This window comes from Chroicocephalus ridibundus, chromosome 1, assembly GCF_963924245.1.
Source record: "Chroicocephalus ridibundus chromosome 1, bChrRid1.1, whole genome shotgun sequence".
Classification (NCBI taxonomy): domain Eukaryota; kingdom Metazoa; phylum Chordata; class Aves; order Charadriiformes; family Laridae; genus Chroicocephalus; species Chroicocephalus ridibundus.
In genome coordinates this window covers 180,122,241-180,139,070 of record NC_086284.1, presented here as the reverse complement: position 1 = coordinate 180,139,070, position 16,830 = coordinate 180,122,241, and the positions used below count along the sequence as shown (strand labels likewise).

Sequence of the window (16,830 nt, the reverse complement as noted above, 5' to 3'; positions counted from 1 at the left end):
TTTTTAGACACCTCTGTGTATTCCTCTCTTCTGTTTCAGTTGTGGCAGTCAATGTGAAACCCTATCAGAAACTTTCTAGGTGTGAAATAACGCTCTAATGTGCTGTTTTCCGTATTGTTTGACACTTTTGTCCAAGAATCTAGTAGTACAAGAAATGTATTAGTCTATTTTCTCAGTATTGTTTTATAGTCTATGTTTTACACAGTATATTAAACAGGTTTCAGTGTACCCATTTTATCATACCTATTTATAATGTCTTTATTCCCAATTTACGACAGTTAGCTGTTTAAAATGAGACATCGTTAGAGACTTCTTAGTAGAGTTTTCCATAAAAACAAAAAAAAATCAGGCGCCTTAGGATCAGGCTTGGTGAAGCAATGAGCTGCAATATTGTCCCCATATCAACGGTGCACATGGAACTACCTGGAGCCTTCCTCTGCTCAGTGGGAGGATGAAATTTTTGCCAACAGGCAGGAGCATCTTTACAGCTGAAGTGCCTCTGGTGTTGCAACTCACCTTGCTGGTGCATTTAGTAGATGTTGAGTAAAGTACTTTTCAGCTAATTCTGCACCCACCTTCTCTGGTTTAGAAGAGCACAGAGCCTATGACGTTGGTGAACATCAAAGTATCACGATGGGCATACTGGCTATGACCTGTTATTAAGTTAGTTGCTACTGATCCCTTTATTTTTTAAACTGTCTTACTTCTACTGGCAGTTGTCAACAAGATAACTTGAGCATGTTAAAAGCGGGACATAGGAAGTCATAGGAAGTCTCATAGGAGCTGACATCACTGTTTTCTACACTGCATGTCATACGAGATTGATAACGTCTTTCACCTTTTCTGGCCCCTCAGCATTTCTCATTGCTTCTAATTTACATCACTCCGGGTTTTAGGTTTACATTTGTTAAATGAATTCAGTGCTACAGGCTTTTTCTGTAGCTTTTTCCACTATGACTTAAGTAGGTCAGTAAAAGTTTACATTAGGAACTTCTGTAATTTGCAGTGTCACAGTATTTTTTTCCTTTGTAAGTGTTAAAGATGTACAGCATAGTAAGGGCCAGACTTGGATATCACTACTGCAAATGGAAGTCCTTCATCTAGCTCCAAGAGGATTTGAGTATACTATATGTATAGCAAAATGCTTCTGTTTAAAGAAAAAATGTTGTTGAAGATGCATAATTCAAATGTACAGCTATTGAGAAATGCTGGAGTTAATTTTATCTTTGCATTCTTTTCCTTTTTTGTATGCACCTTAACCCGGATTTTTAATTATGCAATTGGCCAGTGTTTTCTACCTAGGACAATGTCTGATTCAATTCACAAAGTGGACCACGCTAGCTGAATTGTCCTTCTATTCAATAGTTTGGTATACTCTTCATTTGCTTTGTAGCCCCAGTTCCTAACTGCTGTATATAATTTTCTTAAATGCCATCCAGTATGGTATCGGAGTGCATCACCAACAGTTAGTGAAGAGAAGACATAAACCTCTTATGCGGGTTTATGGGGGAGGGAGAGAGGAGGGAAGGGGTGGTGCTAGCTTCATTTTACAAATGGAGATCTAGGCCCACAGAAATTTAAGTTAAAATTTACCCAAATGTGAAGTATGCAATATGAGACGCCCAGTGCAGCACTTTTCCCTCCCATGTGTCTTAGCAGTTATGGATTGGAAGAGTTTATGTGTTCAAAGCTCAGGTTCCACTGGCTCCATCATCAACTGTGAGCGCTTGGTGTGGCTGCAGCTCAGCCTCTAGGGGCACCGAGCTGGGCCTTCAGAAAATGTCGATCGTACGATTAATGTTGCTGTAAATAAATCAGTGAGAGGGAGTGCCTGCACATTTGGGTGGAAATTGGACCAATGCGATTAAAATAAAAAAGATCCATGGAATTTGGATAGCTATTTTGAAACCCAAGAAGATGTTCTGCCGAAGCGTTTAGCATTATAAACTATTTCAGATATTCAGAACAGACTTCACATCGGGTTCAGTCACAGTATCCAACTCTGCTATAACTCAGGCCACAGAGCCCTAAGCCCCCTCTAAGCTTGGGCAGCTGTGAGCGTTGGTACAGGGGGACAGAGGGACTCCCTAAGCTGCTCAGTCACCTCAGGTGACTCACCTCAGTGCTGCGAAAAAACACGTTCCTGAAACGAGATCACTTTTCCTTCCGACCTTTAGACCTGTGCTCAGTGCATGGGGACAGCAGAGCTTTTTGAAAGGAAAGAGTGACAAGAAAAGGTAAAACGTGATATTTTTCCATACTTTTTTTTCTGGTGTTGACTGAAATTTTAGAGAAGAATTCAGTCTGGGGACCGGACTTCTTGAAGGTAAGATTTCAGCTCAAACAGTTGTTTTGGCCATGTTGGAGGTTCCAGCAGGGAGAGTTATAAAGAGTGGTAACGGCAGGTGCTGCTGAACCTCAATAGCTGGCGGTGTCCCCAGTGCCCATGTTCAGAGCAAGGTTACGGTCGGTGTCGCCTTCATTAGAAGAAAGTCGTGCTGTCCTTCAGCTAGGATAAAACGTTGCTTTATTACTCCCTTGCTAAAGCTTCTTAGAAAAAGAAAAATAATTAGTATACACATGATTTACTTAAATTGTTGTTTCTCAGAACAGGATTGCCCTTTATGACAATGTTACAACTGGTTGTATTAGAGATACCACATACGTATTCACTTGGCGTGCTTGCAGTGACCTTCTCTTATTTTGCTGCATTGTGAAATTCAGTTATGACTGTTTTCTCCTTCATTTTTATTATAGGAATTATTAAGAGGAAGTATGATAGGTATGAATTCTCAGATAACGTTGGTGGGTTGAGCGTCTATTTAAGAAAATATTTTCTTTGGAGTGAAACTGTACTGTTTTCCTGATAGGAGCTCAGTGGCAAGCTCGCCTCTGTTGCTATGAGGCAGCACAATGGACCTCACAGGGTGCTGGAAGTACACGTTTTGTGTGCGATTCTGCCGTCCTTGTGCAATCAAGATTTCCATTCGCTATTTAGAACTCAGTGGGGATATTTCCAGCACAAAGACCGCAGGACTGAACTCCTAGTTAAAACTTAATGTATCTCAGAAATGAAACAAGTCTACTTCTGTTCAGCTGTATTGGGTCTGGCTGAGATGGAGTTAATTTTCCCTGTAGCATAGTGCTGTGCTTTGTATTGACAGCTACAAAGGTGTTGATAACACACCAGTGTTTTGGCTACTGCTCACATAGCGTCCAGGCTGTCTCTCCAACATTCCTCCCCCCTCACCAGCAAGCTGGGGGTGGGCAAGATTTTGGGAGGGGGCACAGCCACGACAGTTGACCCAAACTGACCAAACGGATATTCCATACCGTATGATGTCTGCTCACTAATAAAAGGTAAAAGAAAGGAAGAGGAAGGGGAGGCATTTGTTACTTAATGATGTTTGTTTTCTGGAGCAACTGCTGCATGTACTGAAGCCCTGCTTCCTGGGAAGTGGCTGGACATCACCTGCTGTTGGGAAGTAGACAATAAATCTTTTGTTTTCCTTTGCTTCCGCATGCGGCCTTTGTTTTTGCTTTATTAAACATCCTTTATCTTTACCCATGAGGTTTTTTTTCCATCTTCTTTTCTACCCTCTCTGTCCTGCTGAGGAGGAGAGTGTAGAGCAGCTTGGTGGGCACCTGGCATCTAGCCAGGGTCAACCCACCACATCAGCCCAGTGGAGGACATTCCTGCTGGATAAAACAGGCTGTCATCAAAACTTTCTCCTCCTCTGCCTCCGCTTCCTTCTCCTCTTCCTCCTCGTCATCCTCCTCCTCCTCCTCCTCCTCCTCTTGATACAAACAACAAATAACTTACAAGCAAAGTTGAAGCTTCACTGTTACTGCTTTCCTATCTGTTATTCATTGTTACTGTATAAATGTTGTAGGTCATTATGATCTAGACACAGTGACATGCAAATCAGAATAGTTTTCTCGAGTGATTTATGGTGACCTTTTCATAGTAAGTAGCATTAATTTCTTTCCAATTCTGTGTCTTCTGTAGAAAAAAAGTATTACAGAAAAGTACAGCAGAGATTTTTTGCCTGGTTAGCAATCCCTGGGCATAGTTCAAGTTAATGCAGAGGAATGAGCAGCCAACCTGTCACAATTAGCAGGTGCCATCCAAATATCTCTGGAAAACATTCCATCATTTTTTGTGTGCATTAAAAATATATTTATTGAGCAATATCTGGTTTTAGGTTGAAATGTGTTATACAACCGAACAAGGCAGAACTAAAATGAATGTACAAATTCAGTCAAATATATGCAGTTCAATTTCAAAGAGTACTTTATTTCTGTAAGATTTGTTCTTAGCTGAGTAGTTTAGTGCCACTACCGAATAATACATCAAATACATTTTTCTTTGAAGCCAAGCTTAATATACTAGCAGGTGTCTCACTGCACAGCAGATACCATCAGACTCTGCTAGGCAATAACTCTGCAATCCTTCTAACTGTTCCCTTTAGGCTTCGCGTGCAAACTGTTTTGCCACCACACTGCAATCGCTGTTGCTGTGTCTCAGAATGGAACCTCCTTCCTCTTCATGTTAATAGCTAATAGGTGAAGCTGAATTTTACAAGGGAAATAAACCTCTCTGTTTAATAGTTCTGATCTTTTAATAAGGATTCCCAGCAAAGCAGGATGTATTTTAAAGTAGCTGGAAATTTGCCTGAGTACAAATTTTGCATGTTTGAGATGCCCCATTCACATTGAATTAACTGAGCTGCAATGCAGAAGATGTATTAGTTGCAAAATTGTGTTTCTTACAGTGGTTTGAGGTTTGATACTTTTCTGATGTTGGAATGAAAATGACAGGGCCATATTGATTTCAGTTGGGTTACTTCTGATGTACAGTGCTAGTCTCTTATCAACAAGAAGCAGGTAGAGCGAAGAAAGCAGTCCCGTTGACTTAATGATGGCTCTTGCCTCCTCCGTTCTCTGACTAGTTTCTCTTGCGTCTCAGCCTGGACGGCACGCTGTTTGGGACACGATGCAGATCCTATCTGTATCCTCCAAAGGAATGTTACACTTCTAACACCGTGGATGAGATACTCTCAACGTTGCCCTAATTCTTCTCCCACTGAAATCAGTGCTAAAAACCCCATTGACCCATATAACGCCAGAAATGTCAGTTCTGCTGATCTGATTATTGTTAGGGCGTATGGGAGTATTATAAATTACAAAGGAAAAAGGACAAAGTAAAATACTATAATTATGTGGCCTATTCAGCATCATGGGCTCTAGAGAAAATTAAGATCTATTTCCATATATGGTTCCAGTATCACTCTTCCTGATTAGTAGTTATAGCTTCCTGTTTGGTTATAATGATTTAATTGCAGATATGACATGTTGACAGTGGATATTTTCCAGTTGCTGATGATTGCGAGCATTGTATCTCTGTTGCATGTGAAAAAAATCTAAGTATACCTTTTGAAGATAAAGGGCTGCAATTTCAGCTGGTGTACTTTGATGGGATTCCACTGATTTCCTTCCCTAGGATTTTATGCATTGGCTGAGATAGTAGCCCAAAGAGAAAGCAAAACACAGCTGAAGTGAATACTTGCATGATGCCTCTGAAGTATGTTGCACACTTCTCAGGCTTTTTTTAACTTCCTTTTACCTATTTGTGAGTTCGAATCCAGAAGTTAGCTAAGAAGTTCCTGATAGTTGACATTTTAAATATTCCTTTCCTGTGGTACCACAGTAGAATTATTGGGAACATTGAAGGTGGTACTTGCTCTTAAAAATTTGTAATTGCTTAATGCAGCTAGTAGTAAAAATACAGGCTGGATAAATTAGCAATTGAGAAAGTGTGATTGTATATGGAGCAGATAAAATAATTCTTTTGTGTTATTATTTAAAGAAAAAGACAAAAAAAATTTGGAGAAGATTTAAAAAATAAAAAAACTCCAGCCCTGTCTGTGAGGCCCGGCCATCTTACAGGGACACCACTTTCAGAAAATAAAGAGACAGATAGAATTACTAATCACTTAAAATATGTTAGCCAATAAATTTCTGTGTGGGAGAGATTCAACAGGTAGCTCTACTGATACGTGTGGAATTATTAGAAATAAGGAGAAAAAAAAAGGTTATCCTTAGCAGCTGTATTCTTTGATTGTTCAAAGTGGTGTAAAATTCTAATTCAGTTTTATTTTTTAATGCCAAGTAAACAAGCTGTGTTTATACAGGACACACAAAAGTTTATTCAAAGTAGCTGAAGGTGTGAACTGTAATCGGATTAGTTAAACCTCATTGTAGCTCCACCTAGGCACTTTCAAAACTGAAGTTAACTGTTATTTCACTTACTTGAATTCATGATAGTGTTTTCATTGTGACTTGAAGTCACTGATTTTAATTTACTTCAGTTCTGAATGACAGTGTCCATGCATAAGGTATAATGAAGGTTAACTAATTCAGTGTAAAAATTAGCTTATTGGTGAGGAATGTTACCACCAACTCTTAGTTGAACATTTGAAAAGAACATTTGAGCATTGCTTTTGGAGAAATGCACTTCAAAATATGCTTTTTGTTTCCCTTAGATGTGATACATTGATAACCTTTTGCTTAACTGTCTTCTGAAATCACCACTGGGTTTCTTTCTGTCCGGTCTCTTCCATAATACTTGGCGTGTGCTTGGAGGGGACACTGGCTTAGGAAACCACCCTTCTGTTTTCCTGAATGCTACCTCCAGCTGCTCATTCCCATCCATGCGTGGCCACCCAGTGCCACTTCATTTGTACTAGTGGAAGAGCTTGGTGTCCTTTGTGGTAAACTTGATTGGTCTGCACCAAACTCCTTGGTGCAGAATGGTAGATTTTCTTCCTTTCCTTCCTCAAGCCATTTCAGAGGTTTGGTTTGCAAAGTAGCCTCACAAACAGGGGGATGGGGACAAGGAGGAGCAGTGGTTGTGGTGGAAGGTACATTGGCTGTACCGCCAGAGTATCGTCAGACTGTAGCTCAGGGGAGATACAGCAATGCATTCGATGCTGTGTCTATATAACAGACGTCATAATTTTAGTACTAGATGGGGACTATCTACACTGCAGGCATGCCTTGCACTCCTTATGGTATCGAAACTCCTGTTTCAATATCATTTTGATGCTGTTTTTTGTTATTGTAAGTTGAAATAACAACCTACGGAGAGAAGGTTGGCAGAGAGGAGCCTTAAGAAATTCAATAAGGGCAAGTGTAGGGTGCTGCACCTGGGGAGGAATGACCCCATGCACCAGTACAGGTTGGGGGCTGACCTGCTGGAGAGCAGCTCAGCTGAAAGAGACCTGGGAGTCCTGGTGGACAACAGGATGACCATGAGCCAGCAATGTGCCCTTGTGGCCAAGAAGGCCAATGGCATCCTGGGCTGCATCAAGAAGAGTGTGGCCAGCAGGTCGAGGGAGGTCATCCTCCCCCTCTACTCTGCCTTGGTGAGGCCGCATCTGGAGTACTGTGTCCAGTTCTGGGCTCCCCGGTTAAAGAGGGACAGGGAACTGGTGGAGGTGGTGCAGCAGAGAGCTACCAAGATGATTAGGGGACTCAAACACCTCTCTTATGAAGAAAGGCTGAGGGATTTGGGTGTCTTTTCAGTCTGGAAAAAAGATGACTGAGGGGGATCTTATCAATGCTTATAAATACTTAAAGGGTGGGTGTCAGGAGGATGGGGCCAGGCTCTTTTCAGTGGTGCCCGGGGACAGGACAAGGGGTAACGGGCACAAACTTGAGCATAGGAAGTTCCACCTAAACGTGAGGAGGAACTTCTTTACTTTGAGGGTGGCAGAGGACTGGCACAGGCTGCCCAGAGAGGTGGTGGAGTCTCCATCTCTGGAGACATTGAAAACCCACCTGGACATGTTCCTGTGCAATATGCTCTAGGTAACCCTGCTGTGGCAGGGGGGTTGGACTAGATGATCTCCAGAGGTCCCTTCCAACCCCTATCATTCTGTGATTCTGTGAGATGCTTTTTTAGTTAGTTTAATTCTTGGGCAGTGAGTAACTTCATTTTTTGTTGGAGGAACACATTTTAATGCAATAGTAGATTAAAGTATAGGAAGGATATAAACATTTTTGATCCTCTGGTAGAACTCACTCATGAAAGTTAAAGTATATTCCATGACTCTAGTGTATTCTGTAGCTTGGCACTTTATGACAAGAGTGCCTGGAAGCAGTTTTGGGAACTCTTAGTAAAACTGATGTGGAAGTTGCTTGGCTTACTTGACCTGGAAAAATGTTTCCAAGGTTTTTATTAGCTGGCTTTTCAGTACTGCTTTGATAAGTGGTCTGATCACGGCTGTTCTTTCAATTTGGAGGTAGCTCTGCAGCTTGACTCCCTGGCACAAATTAATTCTGACACGAATAGAGTTAACCCCCATCTAATTTGCCTTACACAGTGTTTACCATGACCAATAAGGTGGATTTACCTACTCCTTATTTTGTACTCTACTGTTTGTCTGACTGCCCAGCCAGGAGGGTGATCTCTTCTCTTCCTTAAGGCTCTTTCTCAAGGGTTAGTCTGTTGTACAGATGAAAAATACCACGAACCTGGTTGGCTATTTTAGCTTTTCTATTCAGTAGTCTTCCTCTGTTATGAGAATCTCCACTTCTTTGTAGCTTGCTGGTAGTGCTTTACCACCGGTTCTCACTCCCTCTTCTTTGTCACTCACCATTGCAAACATATGCAATACCTTCCTCCCTCTGACCCTTGCCCAGGCTTTTTTATTTGAATGTTAGGCGATGTCAAGATAATAAGTGATTGCAGCTTTGATGTTAGCAGTGTGAAGGAAAGGGGGAAAAAAGGTGGCATGTTATAGTCAGCGAGTCAGCATCTCTCAGATGGTGTCTGGTGGCTTAAGGTTAAGTATACAAATTTCTGGGAAGACAAACACGCTGGATTTGATAGCCGGATCTTAAGAGCCTGATTTCCACCCAAACTAAATGTTCTTATTAGTAGCTCTACATCTGTGGTGAGGTACAGCAGTCACGTATAACACTGTTCAACAAGAACATATTGTAGGCTGAAGGGAGGAGGACGTGCACCCAGGAGTAGGAATGAAATACAACAGAGGCAGCTAGAGGCAAGGCTGCTGTTTCCTGAGCCCTGAGAAATTAGGGCATTCAGAGGAACGTAGCCACAAGAATTTGATGCCAAAATATTTTGCTACTTTTTCCTCACTTTCTTATCTTATATAGTGGAATTTCCCAGTTATCTTTAGAAGAAAAAGGTAAGTTATTCCATGTTAATCTGTTTCAGATCTCAGCACCACTCATATAGGTTGGGAGCTGTTTTTTCAGCCAACCAATCAGCTTCATACAGATAAACTGAGAAAGGAGTTTGGTCCTAGAATTGATGTTTCAGTTCCTGGTTAGATATCTGAAGTCTCCCCTAAAGTAAGATACATGTTTGGAGACTTATTCCCCCTTTACACTTGTTTAACCTCTTTGCGTTTATCAGTCACTAGCTTTTATTAGTTGTGAGCGTTATCAGGTTTGGATGGTGGGGTAGTTCATTTTTTCAAAACCAAGAGGCTCAATCCCTAGCAGTACTGAGAGAACTAAGATTGCAAAGGGATAAAAGACATTTTCCATTTAAATAATCTTCTTTTCTTAAAGAAAGTCTAATACAATAAAAGCTTAATCAATACAGCATTACTGAAAACATCTTTCAAAATCCTTTAGCACTTTTCACCATACTCTAATTTCTACTACTGTTCAAGCTATCTACTTCAGTATTCGAGTAATAAAATAATTTTAAAAGCATTTTTGCAAGATCTTAGGTTTTGGTTGTGCAGCAACTGAACTTTTTTTTCATGGCATGACAGACTCTGGATTATTTTTTTTTTTTTAATTTGATGTTAAAAATTACCAAAATGCATTTCAGAAAACCACATTCTCAGATTATTTTTTTTTTATTGATAGAAGTGAAGGGATCATATTCTGTTATTCTTTTTGGTAAAGAGTGACTTTATGTTTCAATGCCAAAATGTTAAGAAGAATATTACAAGAGGATGCTTGCTGAAAATGTAAAACCAAATGATCATTTTTGTGTGTGCGTTTGATTAATTTGCATGTTGAGTGACACTGCACTAGGGTCTGTGAACTCTCTTCCTGCTTTCCCCATGGCAAAGAAAAAATTTAGAGGTGGCATTACAGTGAAGGAGAAAGGGGGAGTTGTAGAAGAGCGCTCTTGAGTTTTGGGTTGTTAAAGAGGTTTTCGTGCCATCTTTTCTCCTCACATGTACTGTAGGATTATAGGTGAAAGTTAGGAAGGTGGCTGAAGCGTATCGTCGTGCTCCAGCATACTCCAGTTGATGGAACAGCTTTTGTAGGTGATAGACTTGTGAGTTTATGATGGGAAGCAGCCTTGCAGCCAGATGGTTCTGGGCATATGTGTTTATGAGAAGGTGGCTTTAAGTCACTTTACCTCCTTTGGAACCGTGCTGATTCAGGCAGCTGTGTCTTCAGTGCCATCCTCCTTTTTTAGTTCGGTGGCTTGCATCTCTTCTGTTTGCTTTGGTTCTTTTGTAATCAGTGTAAAGGCAAAGGGGTGGCTAATACTCTTTCTCTGGAGAATTACAGTGAATGAGAATGTGTCCTCTGCCCCTTTGCAAGCTACTTCAGACTTAGATATGGGTCCCCAGAAGGAAAAATGGATTATATTCCTGCTTGTTCTATCCTTAGAACAGACAAGCAGGGTATGTATAGATCTTTGGCTCCTATTTTAATACTTCCTGGGACGTGTTTGATGCTGATATGCTAAGCCTTTTTTAAGTTGAGTGCCAGTCCAGGAAAGGTACTTCAAGAGAGGCTGATAATTTGGTAATGAAAGTCCAGGCTGGGTCATGGTTGCCCTAGGTACCTTTGAAGTCAATAGCTTGGATGGTGGTAACAAAATGTAAGTTTGCAGTATAGCTGGGAGTGATTGGGTTGGTGGTGTTCTCGGTATAAAACCAAGCTCTGGTATGAGGACACATATGATACACATCTGTAAAAGCATGAATGGCTTGGGGAGAGTGAAGTAGGGAACAGTAGTGCGCGGTGTCTTCTAGTGCCAGAACTAGGGAGCAGCAGATGAAACCAGCAGATGAGCAGATGTTTGAAACGGGTATCTTCACACAACAGGTGACTGAAGTGGGAAATGCTTTTTTGTAAGGTGTTGCAAATGCTGAATATTTATATGGGTTCAGAAAGCAACTGGCCAAATTCACAGACCATAACTATTAAATACAGAGATACTGATCTGCTCAGGATTCTTTGTGCCGTGAAGTGCTGGATGATGGGAGAGCATACTGGGGAAGAACCACTGTCTGCTTGTTCTGTTTTATACCCTTTCTAGGTGTCTGCTACTGGTTATTGTGGACAACAAGATACTGATATATGAGGACATTTGATGGGACCTGGTTCAGTAACTCTTTGTGCCTGTAGAAAGTGCCCTCAGATTTTGGGTTGCGATGTAGATTTACTGCTGGAAGCATATTTTGATGCACACCATCACTTAGGACTGCTTTTTCTGTAGTATGCATTCTCTAACACTCCTAGTTTGATGCTATGTATCTCAGTGCAACTTCCATGAAATAATGAAAAAATGGATGATTAAATTGTATGATACCAGGACTGTACTCGCATGTTGTGTTTATCTTTGTATTTTCTTATTTAATTGTAAATGTTAGAATTACTTTTGTTTTCCTTTGTGTGATGAACATGTTAGATTGGAGGGAAATAAATTTCAAATGAGTGACGAGCCACATCTAAACCTCCCAATCTGTGTATTGGGAGAACAAGCAAAGAAAAGGACAGAAGCATTTAATTCCTTTGCAGTCTTTCTGATTGCAAAATTTAAAAGTCAAATTTAATGTCTAATGGTAGATTTGTAAACAGGATTGTTGCCTGGATGGAGTAAATCTTCAAGTGTTCCACCCATTTTACTTTGCTGTGTAACGAACGATTCTGAAAGCAACTCTCACAAGGACCAATACGTGCAGCTTTTTCTGGTACTGCTTAGGATGCACATGTATATTTGTTGTTATTTATTTACCTCGTCCCACTTTTGTTTATTCCTGTTTTAGCTTTTTAATTTGCAATTCAACTTCTTTAGCTTTGCAAGCTGTTGAATATTTCGCTGTGCCTTAAATTATTCGGTATTTTTAGACAAAATGGCAGCAAAGTGTGCTATAGGTGCAGCCTATATAATATTGCCTTTTTTCCAAGTTAGTCTCATGACATTGTTAAGACTCAGCACTGCATTTACAGAGTCAGTGTTCTCATTTAGCCTTCCTAGCCTGTGATTAAATGGGAGTTGCTGCTTGTTGTGCTATGAGTTGGCTGACAAAAGCTAAATCTGTGTCACAGGTGCTACAGTTTGTGTATCAGAAAATTTGCTTTCCAAATACTAATTATTCCCAAAGTATCTTACTTCACACAAAGCACAGATAACAGAGTCAGCAAATTTGTCCCAGTTTTACTTCACTTGTGCTGTAAATTAGGGTTTGTCTCCTACCATTGTGTAAAGTGAAGGTGGTAGAAATTCAAATGCAGGAGAGCCCATTGATTTACAACCTCTGATGTGCTTTTTCACTTAATTCTTCCAATCAAAATGCTTGAAATGTCATTGCTGACTCTCACATCTGTAATTGAATGAGGTGTTGTCTAGGGACATAGGATGGTGGGACAACAGTGTTGTCTCTCCAGATGTTCTTTAAATTGGAAGCGTTTTATCCCTGAAAGTCCCAGACCTAACCTGGTCACACGCTTAGACTATTAATTTGGGAAGGTAATTTAATGTGATGGTAGCTTATGAGGAATTATCTTTCTGGTTGCTATGGGAGAAGAAGGGATCCTCAGTCATTGAAACTGTGGGTGAATAGGTAAAAGCATTCAGTTTGTAACCTCCTCAGACTATGAGTCACGTATGTTGTGAAAACTCCTGTGCACAAGCACGGACTTGGCTTCCCGTCACCCCTCTTCCACCACTCCCTGTCGTGGAGAGCCTTTGTGATAACCTGTTGTAGCCCCGGTTGCCAGTATGATGTATTTTGACATCGAGGCACCAGGATCTCCCTAGATAAGAGTTTGTAGTTCAGGTAGGCTATTACTCAGTTAAATCTTTTGTAACAAATCCAGCTGTCATCCCAGTGAGCAAATTTTTGACACTAGACACGGAATGACCTGCTAAAATAGCAACTGGAACTGTGTTTTATCAGCTTCTCTTTTCATTGCCAAGAGTTACCTAGGAACCCCTTCTGAGATTAGGCAAGTATTTTAAATGTATATTCAAAATATTTAGCTTATAGAGTGACTTACACAGAAGAGCACTGAATGCTGTAAATTAAATTTTTAGCAACAATTTTTGCATTGTAAAATACCTTAAGAAACTGTTTATTTACTCCCTTAGGATGAACATATTGTATATATCTAGATTTCTGACAAATGCAAACATTGATGTGATTTAACTTTTAATAGCAGTGATTCACAGCTCTAGTTGTTTGGCTTGTCTATAGTAATACTGATTTGTATTTTTATTTTATTTCTGTAGGACTATTTAACCATTCACAAGTATGGCAATGCAGCCAGAAATGATCTCTGGAACACATTGTCAAAGGTAAAATGCTTTAATCTATTGCACTGAGGGAGAAGCAGGAATTTACTGTGGTGTTTTTCTTGGTGAGGTTAGGAGTGAACCGTGCATATTGAGATCTTCAGACCTCAGAGCAAATATAAAAATTGATGCAAAGAAATTCCATTTGAGTTAACCTAGTGGCAACATAAAAATATGGTCTTTGCAGCATTGCTATTCTTTGTTATGTTAGAATATATTTCCTTGCTTGTGCTATGTTATGGATGTGCAGTAAAAGGTACTTCATGGAATCTGTGTCATTGACTTTAGTGGCAGCACGCCGAGGCCCATAAGCACATGCAAGTGCTGAGCTTTAGCATGTATATCACCATCACATGTGTTCGTGATTTTGTACGGAGTTACGATTTGTGTGAAGGACAAAACTGTTAAAGCTTTAATGTTCGGTGTAAACAGATAACTATTTACTGTAACATTTGGCATGCTGTAGAGACTTACAGTCGCTATGCCCATGCTCCCTTTGGTTGCTATGTCCAAGCTCAAAGGAGTTTAATTTTCATAAAGTGAGCCAAGCATGCCGGAATTTCTTGCCTGCAGAGCTAGTCTGGGCACTCCAGAATGAAGGCAGAGTGCAAACCAATGTAGAATACAGTCAGGGAGGCTGGGCATAAGTACGAACTCAAGCTGTCTGTGAACATGGTAACCTAGTTGTAACTATTGACACCAAAGATGGGATTCAGCTGGAGGTCAAGACATCTGCATTTATGTACATAAGCAGGTATATACATATAAGATAGGTGTCCAAACTCCAGTTGTTGTCAGTGAGGGCTGGATTCAGTTGCCTGTTCATAGACATCTAACGATGTTTACCTTAGTTTATTCAACCTGGCTTCCAGCTGCCCCATGAGATAGATATGTCTGCTGTAGGTCCACCAGTTCTGTAAGGATGTGTCGAATATTTTAGGACATCTCTTTTGACGCTTGGTGAGTAGGAACAACTGGAGTCCCAGAAATCTAGTTAATACAGTCAGCAGAGCATAGAGAGCAAGTCAGTTGACTAGCCACTACATGATTATTTTAAAAGGACCCCAAATTGTTAACTGGGGACTTTAGCTAGTTGTTCAAATATAGGCAACTAGTGCCAGATCAGGTGCAGTAGGGTGTTCAAGACATTCAGGTGGGTCTAATTGATTTCAGGCAAGGTCTGTGGGGAAATCTGAGTGGCAGGTCAAGCTCAAATGACATTAGCCACCTATGTGTGGGCAACTGAACTGAGTCATATGTCTGTACTCACTGTTCATGAGAGTTGAGACATGTAACATACAGTCAGGCTCAAGTCTATGTCTTAATCTGAAGTCTAATACCACTGCAAGTGTCTGTCTTGCTTCTCACTTGTGTCTTCCGCTGTTAAAGTTCTGAGTGATGGGAGGTCAGAGGGGTGAATGTAATCTTGAAAGAACATCAGAACCCACAGCTAATAAAATAGAACAAAAATGAGACAGTATTCTGGTCCATAACCACTGTGGCTATATTGTATGCTCAAATCTGTTGTTAAGGCTAATAATTCTGTTTGCCTCACCTGTAAGCACTTTTGTTGCCGGACGCTTTGTTCCTAATTCATTGCAATTGCAGCTTCAGTTCTGAAGACTCCTTGCTGGGTTCTGCTTATATTCGTCAGAGATTGCTCAGTCTGTGATCTAGGACTGTTCGGCAGCTAGGGACATCTCCGTCGCTGAAGAACAAAAGGCGCTTGTCATTCTCTTCATACCCAGTCTCATCTCCCATGATGCCATAGTATCTCTTTTTGTTTCAGATGAAAACCCACTTGTAAAACAGCATTTTTATTGACACGAGGTATCAAATATGAACACATTAATCCTCCGTGTGTTATGACAGGTGCAGTTTATGAAGGAGCTAGGGATATCTTTTCATATATGGCCTCACTTTGGACATGAGGGGCAGTATTTTCAAATAATTAGTAATTCGATTTTCAGAATAGAGATACTCTGTACTTTTAGAAATCAGGCCCTTTGAATATGCCTTATTGTAGGTACCCTAGATCAACTAACACCGAGTCCTTTTTAACCTTATCTGGTCAAGAATATCTTTTGGAGACAGCCACCCAGTATTTCTGTGGCTCTTGTTAAAACCCTGTAAAGCAAGTTGTTTCTTCTGTTACAGCAAAAGTGCCTGAATGATGTGGGAAGCGTGACTTTCTGACTGTCACTCTCCTCTCTGGCAAGATTGCTCAATGTTTATTTTTAAGATAGACAGAGACTGGTACTTAAATTATGTAGTGTGTGTGTACAGGATGTAAATGGGTCTGTGTGCGTGCGTGCTGGTTATTTAAACCTCTAAAATTAATTATGCTCTCTGGGACAAAAAAAAAAAAAAGAGTTTTATTATGTTGTATGATGATATTGTTTCAACATATTGAAACTTTTCTTTCTTCTTGAAGGCTTTAAAACGGGTTGGAAAATCTGTAAATATCCAAGAAGTTATGGATCAGTGGACACTACAGATGGGTTATCCTGTTATCACTATCTGGGGAAATGAAACTACGGACAATGTCATAGTGATCTCCCAAGAACGTTTTGTTTATGATAGTGATGCTAAACCCAAGGATCCTGCCCTTGGAGACAACAGGTACTTATATTTCTCAATGAATATCTTTCAAGAGGCATTAGTTGTTTAAGTAAGTGCTTCATGTCTGCATTATTATGAAGATGGCTCTTTAGAAATCTCTGAGCTTTGTTTGGTATCAGTAGTGGTGACCCTTCCATTTGAGCTGTAGTAAAGATGAGGCTAGTTAAAATAACTGAAAAAAAACCATTAGAGCAATAGAACAAGATAAGGCTTTTAATTTGCTCATTTGCATCCTGACAGTTCTGTCCTTGACTACGTCTTACACCTTATATCACACATCTGTTTCCTCTCCTTTTCTTTTGATTTTGTCACGCTACACGAAGTAATTTGGAATGTGGTTGGAAGGTCTGATACTTCTTTTTAAGTAATTATTTGGAGTGGATGTCTCCTTGCTCATACATGAAGTAGGCAGATGTAACTGTGTGTTGGGAATATACCTCACTTGACTCCGGAAGCAGTCAAGAGCTGAACTGGAACTCTACAAGGCAGGGGGTTCCAGCTGTTGCATTTTTGAAGCAGCTAAACTGGTCCTACGGGGACTGTTACATCGGCAGAAATCAGCAGGCACTAACGCATCTCTGCCCCTACCCTTTTTCCAATTGTTAGAGTGTTTCGTTCCT

General features: G+C 40.4%; 1 protein-coding gene across 1 annotated transcript in view; it reads left to right on the top strand.

Moving 5' to 3' along the window:
* The window catches only part of TRHDE (thyrotropin releasing hormone degrading enzyme), a 226,017-nt gene that overhangs the window by 131,554 nt on the left and 77,633 nt on the right, over positions 1-16,830 (top strand). The window contains exons 8-9 of the mRNA XM_063322932.1: positions 13,526-13,591; positions 16,023-16,210. Coding sequence (XP_063179002.1) covers positions 13,526-13,591; positions 16,023-16,210 — 254 coding nt within the window. The remainder of the gene's footprint in view (positions 1-13,525; positions 13,592-16,022; positions 16,211-16,830) is intronic.